At 33.2% G+C, this 16,378-nt stretch overlaps 1 protein-coding gene across 5 annotated transcripts in view; it reads left to right on the forward strand.

The window, feature by feature from the left end:
* LOC105255044 (hemicentin-2) overlaps positions 1-16,378 on the forward strand; it is a 404,047-nt gene that overhangs the window by 310,523 nt on the left and 77,146 nt on the right. For all 5 annotated transcript variants that reach the window (XM_025412106.1, XM_025412105.1, XM_025412103.1 and 2 more), the window contains one exon: positions 3,053-3,175. In XM_025412106.1, coding sequence (XP_025267891.1) covers positions 3,053-3,175 — 123 coding nt within the window. The remainder of the gene's footprint in view (positions 1-3,052; positions 3,176-16,378) is intronic.

Here is a 16,378-nt window from a genome sequence, read left to right on the forward strand (position 1 = left end):
TAAACTTTACGAGCGTTTCGGTTGAAACGGCGAGAGAAATTTCTTTCGAAGAGATTCATTCTCTAGACGAAAGATGGGATTTCGTCTTAAGGTCCGTACAAATCGATCTGTACAATATGCGGACAATCCATTACTTGTTATTGTCAAACTTAAACAGCTAGTTAAGATACAAATGCAGAAGAAGACATGCACACATATATCTGGAAGAATATGTTTTAAAATATATATGTATATAAAACAATTTGAAAAAAAAAACAAATAACTTTTGTCTATTAAATGAGAGAAAGGGCTGCAGGTTTATGGTATAACTTGCTCTCCACATGTTAAATATAAGTTTCATGATAGAAAATATGTCTCTTTCGGTGAGCAAAAGGAGAGGATTAATTTTGATAAAAGCTCTCCTTTAGATAATAAATTTCTAACGAAAAAAATAAAAAAATAAAAAATCCCACGATGCCTGATAAAGAGGTTTTAGACGATCACAGTGGCCTCGCTTGTTCCTGAAATAAAAGATAGACCGATAGTTTGCGGGGGCGCTTTAAAGTTCTCATCAGGCGATCGAGGTCTGTGGGACACTTCTGTGTCTCATTGTTCCCTTTGTTTAGTGTTTATGCTGCTGCACCCAGGGACTACATCGCGCGGCATGCCTGGCGGCTCTCTCGGTGGCGTCGGAGCTGCGATGGCCCTGGCGACGAGCATGGGAGTAAAGGGAGAGGGACGAGGGTGAGCGAGGTCGCCGGGGAGAGGAGCTTTCATTAAGCTTGCATTGTCCCAGCACCGCGCTATTATAGCCGAGTGAATAACTTGGAGCTATCCTGGTAGTCATGCCGCCCTTGTCCTCTCTCTCTCCCCCTCTGTCTTGTTCTATCTTCCATTTTATGTTCTCCATTTTTTTCTGTCTCGCGTCACACCATCCTCGGGCGCTACATTCTTCCTCCTACACGTCCCACTTTCGATATTCTCCGCTTTCGATCCTATCCTCATCTTTTGCGTCACGTTTTGCAACGGCTCGTTTCTTCGTTCCCCTTCTTCAATTTATTCCACAACCTCAACGATCATCCCGTTAGCAGCGACGTGATATTAACGAGTCGAATAACAGTAACGACAAATCGCTCGAATGGCGCCGATGTGTGCTCTGGGATCGGAACGCGTGGAGTGCTTTTCGGAGTCCAATTCATCCGGCGTCGTCGACAGCGGTGGTACAGTTGGGGCTTTTAACGAGTACGACCCCCGTAAAACCTTGACTGTTCCGTTCGTTAATTACTACGTCGTATCTATACCTCGTTTGTTTGACGACCATTTTAATCCCGCCTCCCTCGCTCTCCTCTTTGGTCACTCTTGCCAACCCCCTTGAACGCGTTCGACTGTCGTACTTATATTTACATACCGACAGGATACGTCCAAATCGCGTCACCAGGATCCACAGTGGTCGTTAATGATGCGAGAAGGAAGTAGGGATGTAGAAGAGACAAGGACAGAGAGAGAGAGAGAGAGAGGGAGAGGAATGATTACCGGGGATAACAAGAGAAACGCGTCATTTCTGACGATTACATTTGATTTCTAGAGGCACTTGATGCGTTCAATTATATTTCCTCTTGGGATTTGCTTCTTCATTATAACGAATTTCCGTTTCATTTCACATCTCTCTCTCTCTCTCTCTTTCTCTCTCGCTCAACTCTTTTCTTTCATTTTCTCTCTTTATTTCTCTTCTTTACGCTATATATATTTAGTGATGTGAAGTTATATCGCTGCGCATAATGTTGCTCTGAGCGAGAAGCTGGTTTATATTCGAGAAGTGAACTCTGCGAAAGCAGGTCACAATGAATTTTCATAGTGAAAATAAGCATTCCATGGAGTATAAGACAAAAGATTTATGCGGAATAATTTTAAACATTTATAATAAAAATTTTATATGTTGCTAAAACGTTGAGTAAATTGAATACATTGGTGATCTAAATATATATATATATATATATATATATATATATATATATATATATATTGTTTGTTTATTGAAACGTATAACGCGTACATTTAAATCACATTTTTATAAATTGAATGAATGCAATAATATACCTGTGAATAGCATAATAATTTGTTCAATATATTGCATTGCACTATAAAAAATGTAAATTTAAATTTTACATTTACATTATTGTCAGTAGAGTTAATTTACAAATCTCCACATAATTTAAATCTGTATTTATATAATTTAATCCCTTAGCTTTTTTTATCAAAAAATATATCTATAAATTTTGTAGATAATTTTACAAATAATTTTGCCTCGTATTTTTAAGCAATAATTTACTGCAATAAAGAGTGAAATCAGCTGCAAGATAGATTTGTTTATTATTGTATTATATTCTCTATCAGTAGTTTATATCTTTTTACATCTGCAATTTTTATTCTAAAATTGGTTATTTTCATGCATTAGATTGAATAATCAATAACTGATATTTCCGTAGAAAAAATCCTTTTCCTGCAAAGAATAATTTTCAAATGCATAGAAAACAGATTATGTTGTCCAATATATTTCAGGATTATCGCGCGGAGATCTTATTCGAAAATTACGAATTACGGAGCTCGCAAGATTGCTATTGTCCTCAAAATAAGAATGCAATTCGCAATCACTACGATCTTTCGAATTGCTTATTAAACGACGCTGTTTTCTCACTTTAAATTTTATTAGATTGAATTGTATTTAGTTAAGAAGAATCTTAAGAATTTTTCGAGAAAATGGAATAACTAAAAATAGGACCAATCACGTATCATAATTCATGTGTTGCGATGTCATAGTTCCTAAAGTGTATATTTTAAAATATATTTATATTTTATATATTATTATTTTCGAGACTCGAGCTGCAAAGACGCGATGGAGGCGTTATTTATATTAAACATGATTTCTAAATCTGATCTGTTTATTGTGCAACATGCACAGCATGTTCAAGTAACATTCATGCTCTTTTTTTTTACGTTTTTGTGATACCACAGAGACACGTAAATTGCATTGACGTTGTGGCATTGACACTAATTGCTTTAATACCTGTTTCAGATACTCCATCGTTTGCGATAACGCGTTTACCTGGTTTTGGAATTCCGATCGTCGAGGGGATGTCTGTCAGCCTGAAATGCGAGGTAGACAGCAATCCAGCCAGCACTCCAATTTGGCAGCGCGGTAAGTTGCGAGCGAGAAAAAAGAATAAAAATTAATTAAGAGGCTTGTTAAACTCTCTTTTTTAGACACTCTTTGCAAAACAAATTTATATTTAAAATCTTTTTTCAAAAAGTTATCAATTTTTGAATCTCATATAGAAGAGGAAGCATTTCTTTTGATATTTGGTTTTTGTAACCGAATTATTTCTTGAATTTTTATTATATTCAGGCCTCGAGAAACTATCTGTTATTTAATCGCAATAAAATTGGTTATTATACTTTATTTTTAAATATTAATTATATATTATTAATGAAATTAATAATTATTATGCAGCTTTATTTTTAAGGATATTAATTAAATATTATTAATTAAAAAAGAGATTGTATTTATTCATTTCAAGCAATACGTGTATATATTTCTCAAAATCAAATTAAAAATATTCATAATTTATCCGCTTGTTTCGAGGCGAGAACATTTTGGAAAGAAAGTATAAGAAATGAAATTAACACATTGATATCTTAATTTTCATTATTAATGTCATTCAGTTTTTTGTGCGTGAAATTTTTATGAGCTTCAAAGCTGATAATCATATTACGTGTATCATGTTATACCTTATCTTTCATTTAAAGTCCTCCATTTGAATGGCGTGGCGATTAACTCTTCTCGGCAGTAATGTAATCCCTATGTTCCACGGTCGGTAATTTTTGGCGATTTAAATACGTCTGGTAATGAGATTTTTAACGAGTTACTACCGCTACAAATAGCTCCTTACCCGCAAAGCGAGTTTCAACATACCAATTTACGTTGCTCGCAAATACGTTTTACTTAAAAAAAAAAATCGATGAAATAGGTTTTTCCCTTTTAATAAAATATGAAGGCATTTTAAATAGCTTTTATAAAAGATCAAAAAATTTTATAGTGTCATACAAATTAAAAGCGCTCCAGAAAAATCTTATTTTCGATTCAATCTCAGAATAAAATCATCTTTAATTTTATTTCAATAAAAAATAAAGTTATAAACGCTAATTACAAATCTGTTGAAAAATTACTGATAATATAAGTAATTTTTCTCGAAATCTACAACAGAGTCAATTACAAGTTAATCATAGAATCCCTATTAAAAATAAATTGCTTTCTATATACATCTTAAATATATATTAAAATATATATACATATATACACACAAACTTTACAATATTTTTTAATCAAGAATTAAAATATTTTATAAAAAAACAATAAAATCCAATTAAATGTTCACATACATTCATTTGGTTATCAATTTTAAATCAGCAAAAATTTTACAACTTGAAATTATATGATTTTCGAAATATATTATACGTGTTGCGTATGCGTTGAGATTTTGCTGATGGAAAAAATAGTAGAATGTAAAGTAGTGGAAATTACCAAGCGACATGCACTGTTTGATAATTACCGAGGTTGTCAGAGGACCACTAAAATTTGAGACAACGGTCAACAAACATTAACATGCGCGAGCGTCGACTATATTCTATCGAGTTAGAACAGAATTTTGCAAATTGTATAAATTAACCAGATGGAAAAATATTGTCTGTTACAAACCTCCCATCACCCGTGAATATCGCATCGCGCACTGTGAATGTAATTATTCTTTTACTTTAATAGAAAAAAATTTAGTTTATTTTAAATATTAAAAAAATTTTTTTTATTTTAACTTTAATTGAAAATAGTATTCCTCATCTATTTCTGCAAAATAAATTATTTTCTTAATTTATGTTACAATTAAAAAATATGGTCAAAGTCTATATATAATATATAATATTTTAAATAAAGAAGAAAAAAATTAAAATTATTCTCTTAAAATTATTTATGGAGAATAAAATGTCATTTCAATGTGATTTCATGAATTCTTAACTCGATTTTCATAAATTATTTTATATCTCAATTTTATTATTTCAATATTTACACAATCGATATTCTTCGTAGCAGTGTTGCTTTCACTATTTAAACGACTTAAAGAGGGTATATTTTTAATGTGCGTATTATGTATACATTTAGAGACAGTACTGTTATAGACGACAAGTTGCGAAGCACACGTGCATTATTTCGTGCAACTCTCCCTCTTCTCTACAGCTAGGAAACGCGTCACGTTGTAGGTAGACACGTTAGCACGAGCACGTGTAACGGCAACGTGAGCATAATTTAATCACTGTAAACAGGCACTTGGACGGGGTAGAATCTGATGCACATGACCCATCTCGGCGTACTAACAGCTTCGTAATAACTCTAAAGGAGATGTAACTAATCTGCAACCGCGTGCATCGATGCATTGATGAGCGTAATACGGTCAATAATTAAATTATCCCTTTCTCTTATGCATATTGATTTTTTTAGAAACAAAACATTGTCGCTGAATCGTAAAAATCTGGCTTATACGATACGCGATGTAATGAAATTATAACAATGATCGATCTTGTAAAATTTATATTGTTATAGAAAAATTTAATTCTTCCTCATATAAAATAAATATGTAAATTAATTGTAAGATCGCAATATTGAAAGTGAATAATGAATTGTATAAATAATTACAACAATGAGAAAATTGCCAAATTATAGATGAATTACAAGTTTGTCATATAATTATTACATACAATCTATTATATAATTTATTATCTAATAAATTATACATAATAATTATTATGTAACATAATAACATAATACAATAATATATAATGTAATAATAATTATTGTAAAATATGTATTACTATTTATCTAGTAATAATTGCATTATAAACGCATAAATAATTTTCTAACATAATAATATCATGTGCAGGTGAAATTCTGAAATCTCGCGAGCAACGTTTCTACAAAGTCACAAACCCTCCTTTGTTTTCACACGGAATACATTACTATTGTCACGAACTCACGTGTGTCATCTCTGTGAACGGTTGTAATTTTCGCGTAATTAAACCATTGCCAACGATATGTACTTAGGCGTGTCAAACGCATGTCGCCGTTCACAGCACAATGATCTCATCTTTAGCTGGGAAGGAAGAAGAGGAAGGAAGGGGAAATGACGGAACCGAAATTCGGCATTTACGCGATTTCCGTCAACCTTAGCGTCTCGACGTCTTTCGTTCCTCTCCCCCCCCCCTCTCTCTCTCTCCTCTTTCCCAGCTCTCAAACAGGAATATGGTCGAAAATCAGACTGTAGATATAAGGTGGTACAGCCTGTAATTATATTATATATACCGCAACGGATGCGACAAGTGTATCACATAGAAAGTCGATAGGAATTGAGACAATGGACAGACACGGCCGATCTCTTTCATCCCAGTATTCCCAGTAATTCTCACCGGTGACACGTGAGCGATCTGAAGGAAAATAATTTTTATTTTGTTAAGATAAATTTTGAATTATTATTTAATAATTGCACGACTGATTGTTTTGATTAAATAATTATTAAATTAGTTTCGACAGATTGTAAAAAATAGTTAATAACTTTTTAGGGATTCCAGTAATTATTTTATTACATTTAAAAATTCGATATTAATACGAAAAAACACGATATTATGCACTCAATCAAGATTTTATTGCTTGGGTTAAAATTATTTCTCGCTCATATTTCAAAAATATTTTTTCGCGAAATTGATGTTATTGTGTCTGAAAATATAATCTAATTTTAATGTTGATAAATCAAGACATTTGAGTTTTGAAAATAAGAATAATAAATTCTAAAAGATAATAATTGTAAAATGTGGCAGTGAGATAACATGGGAAATTTCCTTTCTATTTCCTAACAATGAATAATATTAAAAAATAATATAAAAATTATAATATAAAAAAATTGCAAAATATATATATATATATATATATATATATATATATATACAAAATATATAAAATATCTATACAAAATATATAAAAATTATAATATAAAGATTGCAAAATAATATAAAAATTATAATATAAAGAAATTGCAAAATAAATATATATCTATACAAAATAAATCTTTTCCTGTTATTTTAAAAATTATAGCGTACTTTCAAATGATTTTTCCATTTCATAAACTCAATAATTATCTACAATTATGGAATAAGAATAAAATTATATGAGAATAAAAAAATTCATATGCATTATAGAATAGAATATTACTTATTAATTAACGATCACTAGTATTTTAAAGTAATTAATCTATATATTAAAAAAGTACATTTATTATAATATAAAAGATTATTACATTTTTTTAGATAATTATATTTGTATAACAATTTTTTTAGCTATAAAACTATTACATATTAATTAAATATTTATCTAACAAAATTAGAACGATGTCCCTTCAAATCGCCCACTTATCACACCGTGTGTCGCGCTTTAATTCGGTTTCGATAGACAGGTGTACCCGCTCGATATTATCCCCGTTTCGATGAGCTACCAGCCGGTTCCGGCCGCGCCTATTTCCGCGTTGTAAATTTCGCGTCGGCATTAAAGGGGATTCGCGTTATGGCGTGTACGCGAGCAATGTCGAGGAAGCTGTTACGCGGCGCGTGATACCAGAACAGCATGTTGCCCTTCGTCTAATCTGCTCTCTATTGGCCGACCCGCGTTACGAGAGAAAGAGATAAGGCAACGGGAGCGATTATGTATATCAGATGCAACGTGGCTTCATCGCGATACTCCACGGGACGAGAAGGAAATAGACATTGATTAATAACTGCAATAATGGCCTATAGTATTTTATATGTTGTGCTCATCTATGAATAAATAAATAAATAAATAATGAGCAATAATACATTTATCGCATCGATTGTGGACGTTTACGTAGTTTTTAAAACGTAGTCTTTAAAACGTAGTCATTTAAAATGTAAAGCTGTCTGAAATTATCGCGACTTGCAGCTCGGTGCTTCGAGAAACGCATTACAATTAAATCGCATTAAAATCTGGAAAAAGACAGATGAGAAGAAGCATATAGATTCATTACCATTTGGCTGTTCTTTGTCGTGGAAGAGCTCGCCGCTTCTACGGCCTAATAAATATTTAAAACTGTCTATAATTCCTTTCCCTTAAGCAGCCCTTGCCTGTGAACGTTTCACGGCTTTTAATCTCACCGTTATTTCATGTTCCGAGCTTAATCTGCTTTATTTTCATGGTAAATGTGTTCATTGGCTGAAATAAGCGATATAAATCTGTATTTTATAAAAAAGTTATCATAATTGTGCAAAAGAGATAAAATTTTTGTGGAGCAAAAAGAAAATATGATCGACATTATTTGAAAATTAGCAGCGTATAAAGCGTGAAAGAAGAAAATTGCCTTTCATTTTTTTTTGGAAGGAAAATATTTAATATACCATACATTATATACATATTACCCTTGAGTTTTTTAATAGAAATTAATGGCATAAAACTGAACTGTGCATAAGAAGCTAATAATAAGTACACTTTTCCGTGTATTGGGTCTGTTCGTTTTAGCTGCACTGCTGCACTAGCGCAATTAGTTAGAGTGAAAGAAAGTATGTTTGTCTCTTTCTAACTTATTGCAATAGTGCAGCAGTGCAGCTAAAACGAATAGACCCATTATATATCGATTAAGACATTGATTAGATGCTTTATTCTATCAAGTTGACAATTTTCAAACTAATTGAAATTTTTTTTGTCCAGATGTACTCCTTAGAATTTACAAAATCATGTCGTCCGTTGAATATGAAATAGCAATTACTGGAACCGGGATTAAAAACTAAAAAAGTTATTTAAAAAATGAAGTTTTAGAAATAGATTTATTAAAATAATAATTTGCTCTAGTTCTTTTTCAACTTTACAAAAAAGATTTCAAAGCAATTTTATTTTAGCAATACTTTCTATTAATTATGAAAATATTAAATGTTAAAAAAATTAAGAGTACGATGCAATTTTCAACAAGAGAAAACTCATCTCGGAATTTAAAAAGAAATTTGTATCCGAAAGAAGGAGCACAGCATCTCAAATTACTCGGGAAAATACAGCAGAAAATATCGCAATTTCGTTGAAATACACCAGCTGCAACCAGATTTCCACTTTCGATTTTGTACAAAAAGCAAAGTCATATTAACCCACATTCCGTTTCATATGCGTATCGACGCATATGAAAGAATGCAACATTACATAATTGACATTACGTACCGACGAAGAAATTGAATTATATGTATTATATTTTGTTTTAACGAATATACGTTCCATTAGGAAACACGCATCTTTTTGCACGCGAAAGGATTGTTTTTCCAACAACGATGCATCATCGAAATGTAATACATACTTCTCAATATACATTTAGAAGGCACATGCTTCAAACACGGTACTTTTTATAAAAGTTTAAAAATATTTTTATAAAAATTTAAAAATATCTTTTTAACTGTAAAAAAATTGTAGAAAAAATTATTGCCATAAAAAAATGTAAAAATTATAAGGAGAGCACGTATTTTGTATATAATACAGGATGTAATACATCCTACATATGTTGAAATTAATATAAAATATATTTATGATAAACAGATTTTATTGGTAGTAATTTGTTAAATTTACAAAGATTTATACTAATGTTACGATTAATAATTGCATCAGTTTTTGATCAATTGAAGTATTCTAATTATGAAATCAATTTTTTGAAAATATTAAAAAGAGCATTTTTCCTTAGACTTTTACTAGGAAATGCCTCAGATAAGTATAATCAACAAAAATAATTTTTTTCCATTATAAAAGTCGACGAAACATGAAAATTCATATCTTAACTTGATAAAAATATTGTTTGAATGTTTACAAAGACGTTTCTTTCTACTTCTTCCAAAAAAATTGATATTTATTTGTGGTATCTTAACTTTCATCGTTATTTTTATATTCATATGTTTTGCTCATAATCTGCCAAAAATGATAAAAATATATTTTGTAATAGAGCTGAAGCAAATTATCCTTATATAGGGCATTTTTGCATTTTTAAAGAAAAGTACATCTTCATACATGTCAAATAGAAGAAATATTTGCAAACCGCTGTCACCGGTCATATTTTATAAAAATTACATCTTCTCAAAATACTTCAAATATACAGGGTGTCCCAGACTAACCGTACACTCCTTTTCAAATGAAAATAAATGGCTTTTATAAAAAATCGCGAACAATTTTTAAATAAATCGGGTACGTTCTATCAAATGGTGATATTTTCAACTTTTGATTCCGACCGGAAATACTCCATCCGGATCAAAAGTTAAATTTTTTTAGGGGGATTGAACGAATTGTACGTGAAACAATAAGAAACTTTTGTATCAAACGTTTTTTCTAAAAGTGTCTCTATCAATTTTAAAATTCACCTTGAATGTAACTGTGATGAATAATCAAGATCAATTTTAAGATTGACAAAGGCACTTTTAGAAAAAAAAAACGTTTCATACAAAAGTTTCTTATTTTTTCACGTACAATTCGAATCTGTAATAAAAAGTATCATGTTTCCCTAAAAAAATTCAATTTCCGATCCGAATGGCATATTTCCGGTGGGAATCAAAAGTTGAAAATATCACCATTTGATAGAGCGTACTTGATTTACTTAAAAATTGTTTGTGATTTTTGATAAAAGCCATTTATTTTCATTTTAAAGGGATGTACGGGTGGTCTAAGACACCCTGTATATAAAAACATATATAATAAATAAGAACTATAAACATAATAACATTTATTATAGAATGAAAAATAATTAAAAATATTATATTATATATTTAGGAAATTTTGTAATCTTTTTTAATATAAAATCACATTCTGAGCAATATCGTGTGGTTTTCTGCGTATTGCCAATTGTCAACTCTCGTTTCAATAATTCTTATTGATAAGCTCGTTACATCTGAGCAATGTGCGGGGTATTTTCCTTATCGGGGCGAGTATTACATCGTTTTACCTTATAATATATACATGACACATATATTTTAAAGACGACCAGGTTAGCGATGCATTCCGTTGAAAACGTTTTGCTATCGTACATGTATACGGCAGAAATATGGAAACTCATGAAATCCAGGACTATAAATTTCGTAACGCGCCGTTGTAAAGTCACGGTATTAAATTTCGGTCGCGTTACACACCCGGCGTTGAAGAGATACGGCTCTCGATACGCATATGTACCAACAAAAATCTGCTTATCCATGAAATTTCGCGTATTCCGCATTTCGTTATCGCCGGTTATTAGCATAATTAAATCACATAAAGCGTCGCGCATTACGAGACGTTATTGGGGGACCCTGGTTAGCCGGCTACTATATTTTTATTAAGCCAAATTGAATCCGTTCTGCGTTACCGAGTCGTATATCTCCATCCAGCGCCGCGATTTCTAAACCTTTTTCGGAATTAAGGATCTCCCTCGGCCCGATTGCGATTCTGGAGCAGGATTTACGGGGCGTATATGCCGTCGTTCGTGGATCGGTAACGACGTTGCTTTTTAGCCGGTGTGGCGAATAAAAGCTTACCGCAGCATAATTTCCTTTATTCATCGTCAATCAGCACAGCTTGAGCCGGGGATACAAGGGATGACCGAAGGGGGTGAGACCGGCCGAACCGACGGAGAACGAGAGGGATTTTCGCGGCGAGAGTTCGCGTCAGGCAGACCACTTTCTTGATTAGACCGTAGCGTTTAAGCGGCCGAACCCATTACATTCGTTAAACGTGCCGACTACGCCGATCAACTTTTCGCCCCTTCGAGAGGTGCATCTCTTTAGCTTCAGCCGATTCGTGCGTGTTTGTATCGCGAATCAGCCACGCTTTTCCCAAATGAAAATCGAAACCGCACAATTTCTTGTTATAAGTGAATTGGCGTCGAGAAATATTTAAATTGTACAATTGTGTTGCTCTTTAATTTTACAGGGAAACGAATGATTTAAATAATTTTTTTTTAAATTAATAATTAGAAATTTGGGTCAAATAAATAAATAAAAATTAAATCAAAGAAATTTTTAAATTAAAAAAAAATAGATACTTAATCTTTGAAACACATAAAGTACGACAGTCATATTTAGCATTAATATTTATCTTGTATGGTAAAATATTTTTATAATTTCGAAAAATGATTAAAACTGTGTTGCTTTTTAATTTTACAGAGAAACGAATGATTTAAGTAATTTTTAAAAAAATTAATAATTAGGAATTTGGGTCAAATCAATAAATAAAAATTAAATCAAAAAAATTTTTAAATTAAAAAAAAATAGATCCTTAATCTTTGAAACACATAAAGCACGATAGTCATATTTAGCATTAATATTTACTTTGTTAATATTTACCATGGTAAAATCTTTTTATTACGATGCTTATAATTTCGAAAAATAATTGAAACTGAATTAAAATAAATTTAAAGAGCTGTCTCTTATCTATTTCAATATGATTAATATTATCCTTTGCATTCAACAGAATTTGCACCGTTGTAATCAATAGAAAGAATCAACTTTACTAATGGTTTTTATAAGATTAGTGTTGCGCGCGCGCAGACGTTTTCTCGAAAAAGCAACTCGAGTTTAACGTGGCCGATTAAATCGCTTTTCAACCAACTTTTTTAATCCGCCCTTCCACGCTCGTATTCCGCTCGTTAAGAAACATCTTTTTAATCGTTTTTATTTAGTCTGATCCACGTATTTACGCAAGACTGCTCTTTCGATCAACTTTATACGGTGAAAAAAAAATTACAATTTCTCTTGAATTAATCAGAAAAGCACGGACAGGCACTAAAATGAGAAATTCGTTGACGACGCAGCTCGTTGTTGCCGTTATGATGAAGCATCGGACTCACTGACGTAAATCACAATCGCGAATAACAATTTCGAGTTTCGATAGTCTTGCTTATAGCACTCCATTCGCATCTCGGGTGAATCACGATCGTCTTTCCGTCTTTCTGTGTACCTTGAGTTATTTATTGTCCGTTAAAACTTCAAGCAAAACTATACTTTTCTTGACACGCTGCAAAGTCGTACGGAAGAAATGTCTTGAAAATAAAGCCTGCGTTTCTACGCTATTTGATTTGATTCGAGTAGTCGAGAGACGTATAAAAATGATTACTCCGAAAAGATTTATAGACAAATATATGTTATTGTGTTTTACGTTTATCTTTGAAGAATTATACATATATATGAATATTTTTATAAATTTTATCGATATTGAAAAGAACATATCAATATGAATTTGCTACATCTCCATGAAAACTTTTATGTCAATTTTATTTTATACAATTTAGAAATAAATGCTAAAATATAAAACATTAAATGAAAAAGATGAAACTATTTCAGCGCAAGTAATACACTTGCATTGCAGAATACGTGAAACGAAGTGTATTAATTTTGTTTCTGATTGATAAGAGCAAGCATGCTATTAATCTAGAATCTGAAAATTCGGAAAATTGGACTTTGTGTAGTTTCGTTTATCTCGTTATTGAGTTACACAAAATGCTGAGAACAGCTGCAGCCGTCACTTTCCGCTGCGATCAGCCACGGACGAGTGATAAGAACTATGATGGACGACCTGTTATTACCAAACGTCAGAAGGCACTGTGATTTCCACAAGAATTATTGCCAAATACTGCTTTAAAATAACAATTTGGCTCATACATCCGACTGCGACTTTTTCCATCAGGGATTCTCTGATTTCTTATATCACGATGGGATAATTAGGCACTCGGAGTGCGTAAAGATTTCTTATCCACACTTTTTACAGAATTAAATGAGAAATAAATTCTCGATAAGAGCAGAGCTTTGTTCGCGATGCTGCAATTTTCTGTAATATTTCTTTTAGTCATGCGAGCAAATCTTACGCCTAGTGTCATAATCAAGATAAAGTTGAAACTTTTAAGTAATTACGCAATTATTTGCGTGTAAACATAGTTTGCGTGATGCAAGTTTCCAAAAATATTTTTAATATACAGCAATAACGAAACATTCTTGCTGTTAGTTGCACATTGTGTTTGCCATATTAATTATTTGTTAAATTTAATAATCTCTGCAATTTAATCTCTTGCAGAATAATCCTCACCGCATCTCGTTGTTAAATTAATTAAATTTCGATACAGACAATATAACCGTTTCTATGACGACTATAATATTTCAGCAGCGGGCTGTATCTCTGATACATCTCGTGCGATGCATATCGCTCCAATTTTGCTCCAGAACGACTCCGCTTCCGGCCTGTATCAATATTTCTACCGCGGTCGGGGAATCGCAGCCTTTTATAGCACGAGGATGTACCACGGATTGGCGGAATAATTTTTTTTGTGCACGAGCTACGAAATAACTAGATTTATTAAAGTCGTCTGTGTCTTCGTATTACGCGCGGGCAGACTGTATAATTAATCGGCACGCGGAACGTGACAGAAAAAATCGACGTCCCGTCGTCGTGACGGATGACGCTGCTGCGATGGGAGGCGGCTATATGTGAGTTATCCTATTAAATATTCAATTATTTCTGCCTTCCACTCTTCTGACGTCTGGAATTCGCTCCCGACGCGACGGCGCGTACCGCCGGGGCCAAGCTTAATCCCTATTCATAGACTCAATCGAGTGATTTCGAATAAATCCTTCCAGCGTTCCGCGAGATCCGCTGCAATTAAAATACTTTAATATCCTTTGGAGCACGTACCCGCTCCGGGGCAATGCCTTCGCCGTTCGCGAGAGCCTTTCCCCCAAACTCACCGCTCATTTCCAATTTCTTTTTGGTACGCTTGCTCTTATTAAACCGTCCCAATCCGCATGCCTCGAGAAAGCACGTTCGCGTCTTCTTCAAAGCGCCCTTTGTAGAGAGAGAGCGAATTCGGACTCTCCCGATTCCCCGCATCGTAACGAATATATAATCGCACGCAAATTTACAATATCGCTTCGCAAAAGCCACTTTGTCGCTTTGAGACGAACGAATGTGTTTAAATAATAGCTAGAATTGACAACGAGTCGGCTAGGATTCCCATTATTCAACCATCGGCGGACATCTTGCAACGTATGTCGGGCGGTAACTTTCAAACGATGAGTCAAAGTAAAAACGCGAAAATAATTTATCATGGTTCTGTCGGGCGATCTATCACACCGTATATACGTTGCACGCAGGGAAACATTCTGCGAGAAGAAACGAGTGCGTCAGCTGTGTGAAATCGCTTGAGGGGAAGTCGATCTTTATACGATCATGTTCATTCGGAGATGACGTGCGATGCGAGGGCACCAATATTCCCATGATATACGGAGAAAACTGAGGATACTGCTCTACATTCGCAATTTTATGAGTTTTTGTTTAAATAGCAATATTTTAATTTTCTTAAATAAATGATTGAGAAATCCCACATATTGAGGGAATCTCTAATTAAATGACGAACTCTTACACGATACAGCCCTCATTTAAATCCTTATCCTGTATCTCTCTCTATCACGTTATTTACAAAGAGGATGCACTGATTTTTTTACTCTATTTTACTGACATTCTAGGTACATACGAACCGAAATGTTTGAGCAGGTACCATTTATTAATTAGATTACTAAACTCAATTTTCACAGTTCCACAAGTTTTTATTGTGCAGTCTACTATGGATATGCTATTATTTTATGCATAAAAGCTACAAGATATTTGTACAAGGATAATGTCTTTATAAAGTGATAGCTTTAGACGCCATGTTGATCTAAGAAGTCGATAAATAAATATAATTTTGTACCTTTTTTCTTTTCCAGTATATAATCGGCTTTCTCGTGTCCGTTTGCATCTATACTTCAACCGTAGAAAAGGAGTTTTAATTATATGCAGGCAATAAAAAATGGCATCTGCCCAAAAATTATAGTGTTTCGTCGATAAAATAGATAGATTGAGAGATTCCCTTGATAAAAGCACGATAATCTGAAACAAAACGCAAATCCATAAGGAAAATCTCTCTTTATTTACAATTTTGGCGGAATATTCTCTGCATTGCGTTCATCTCGATCCACTTTCGTTTGTTCTTTAGCCAAATTGGCCGAGTCCCGGCCGGGCTTACCGGAAATGTCGTGCTTTTTATACCAAGTCATGGCTCGGGTTTATTTCATGTAAAGCGGGACGACATTTCGGCGAGTTTGCCGGAATATCGCTATAGATCGCCGTTAACACAATCGAGCACGTTTTGGCAGCGTGCGTGGAGAGGCGAGCAGCCTCTTTAGTAAAATAACCGCTACATCCCCTCTCGTGATTACGGTTGGCCCATATAAAAGTTTCACCACAAAACTTCGCGTCTGGCCTCGATACGTGCCATCCTCT

The sequence above is a fragment of the Camponotus floridanus genome, unplaced genomic scaffold (genome assembly GCF_003227725.1).
Source record: "Camponotus floridanus strain SB8 unplaced genomic scaffold, Cflo_v7.5 scaffold48, whole genome shotgun sequence".
NCBI lineage: Eukaryota > Metazoa > Arthropoda > Insecta > Hymenoptera > Formicidae > Camponotus > Camponotus floridanus.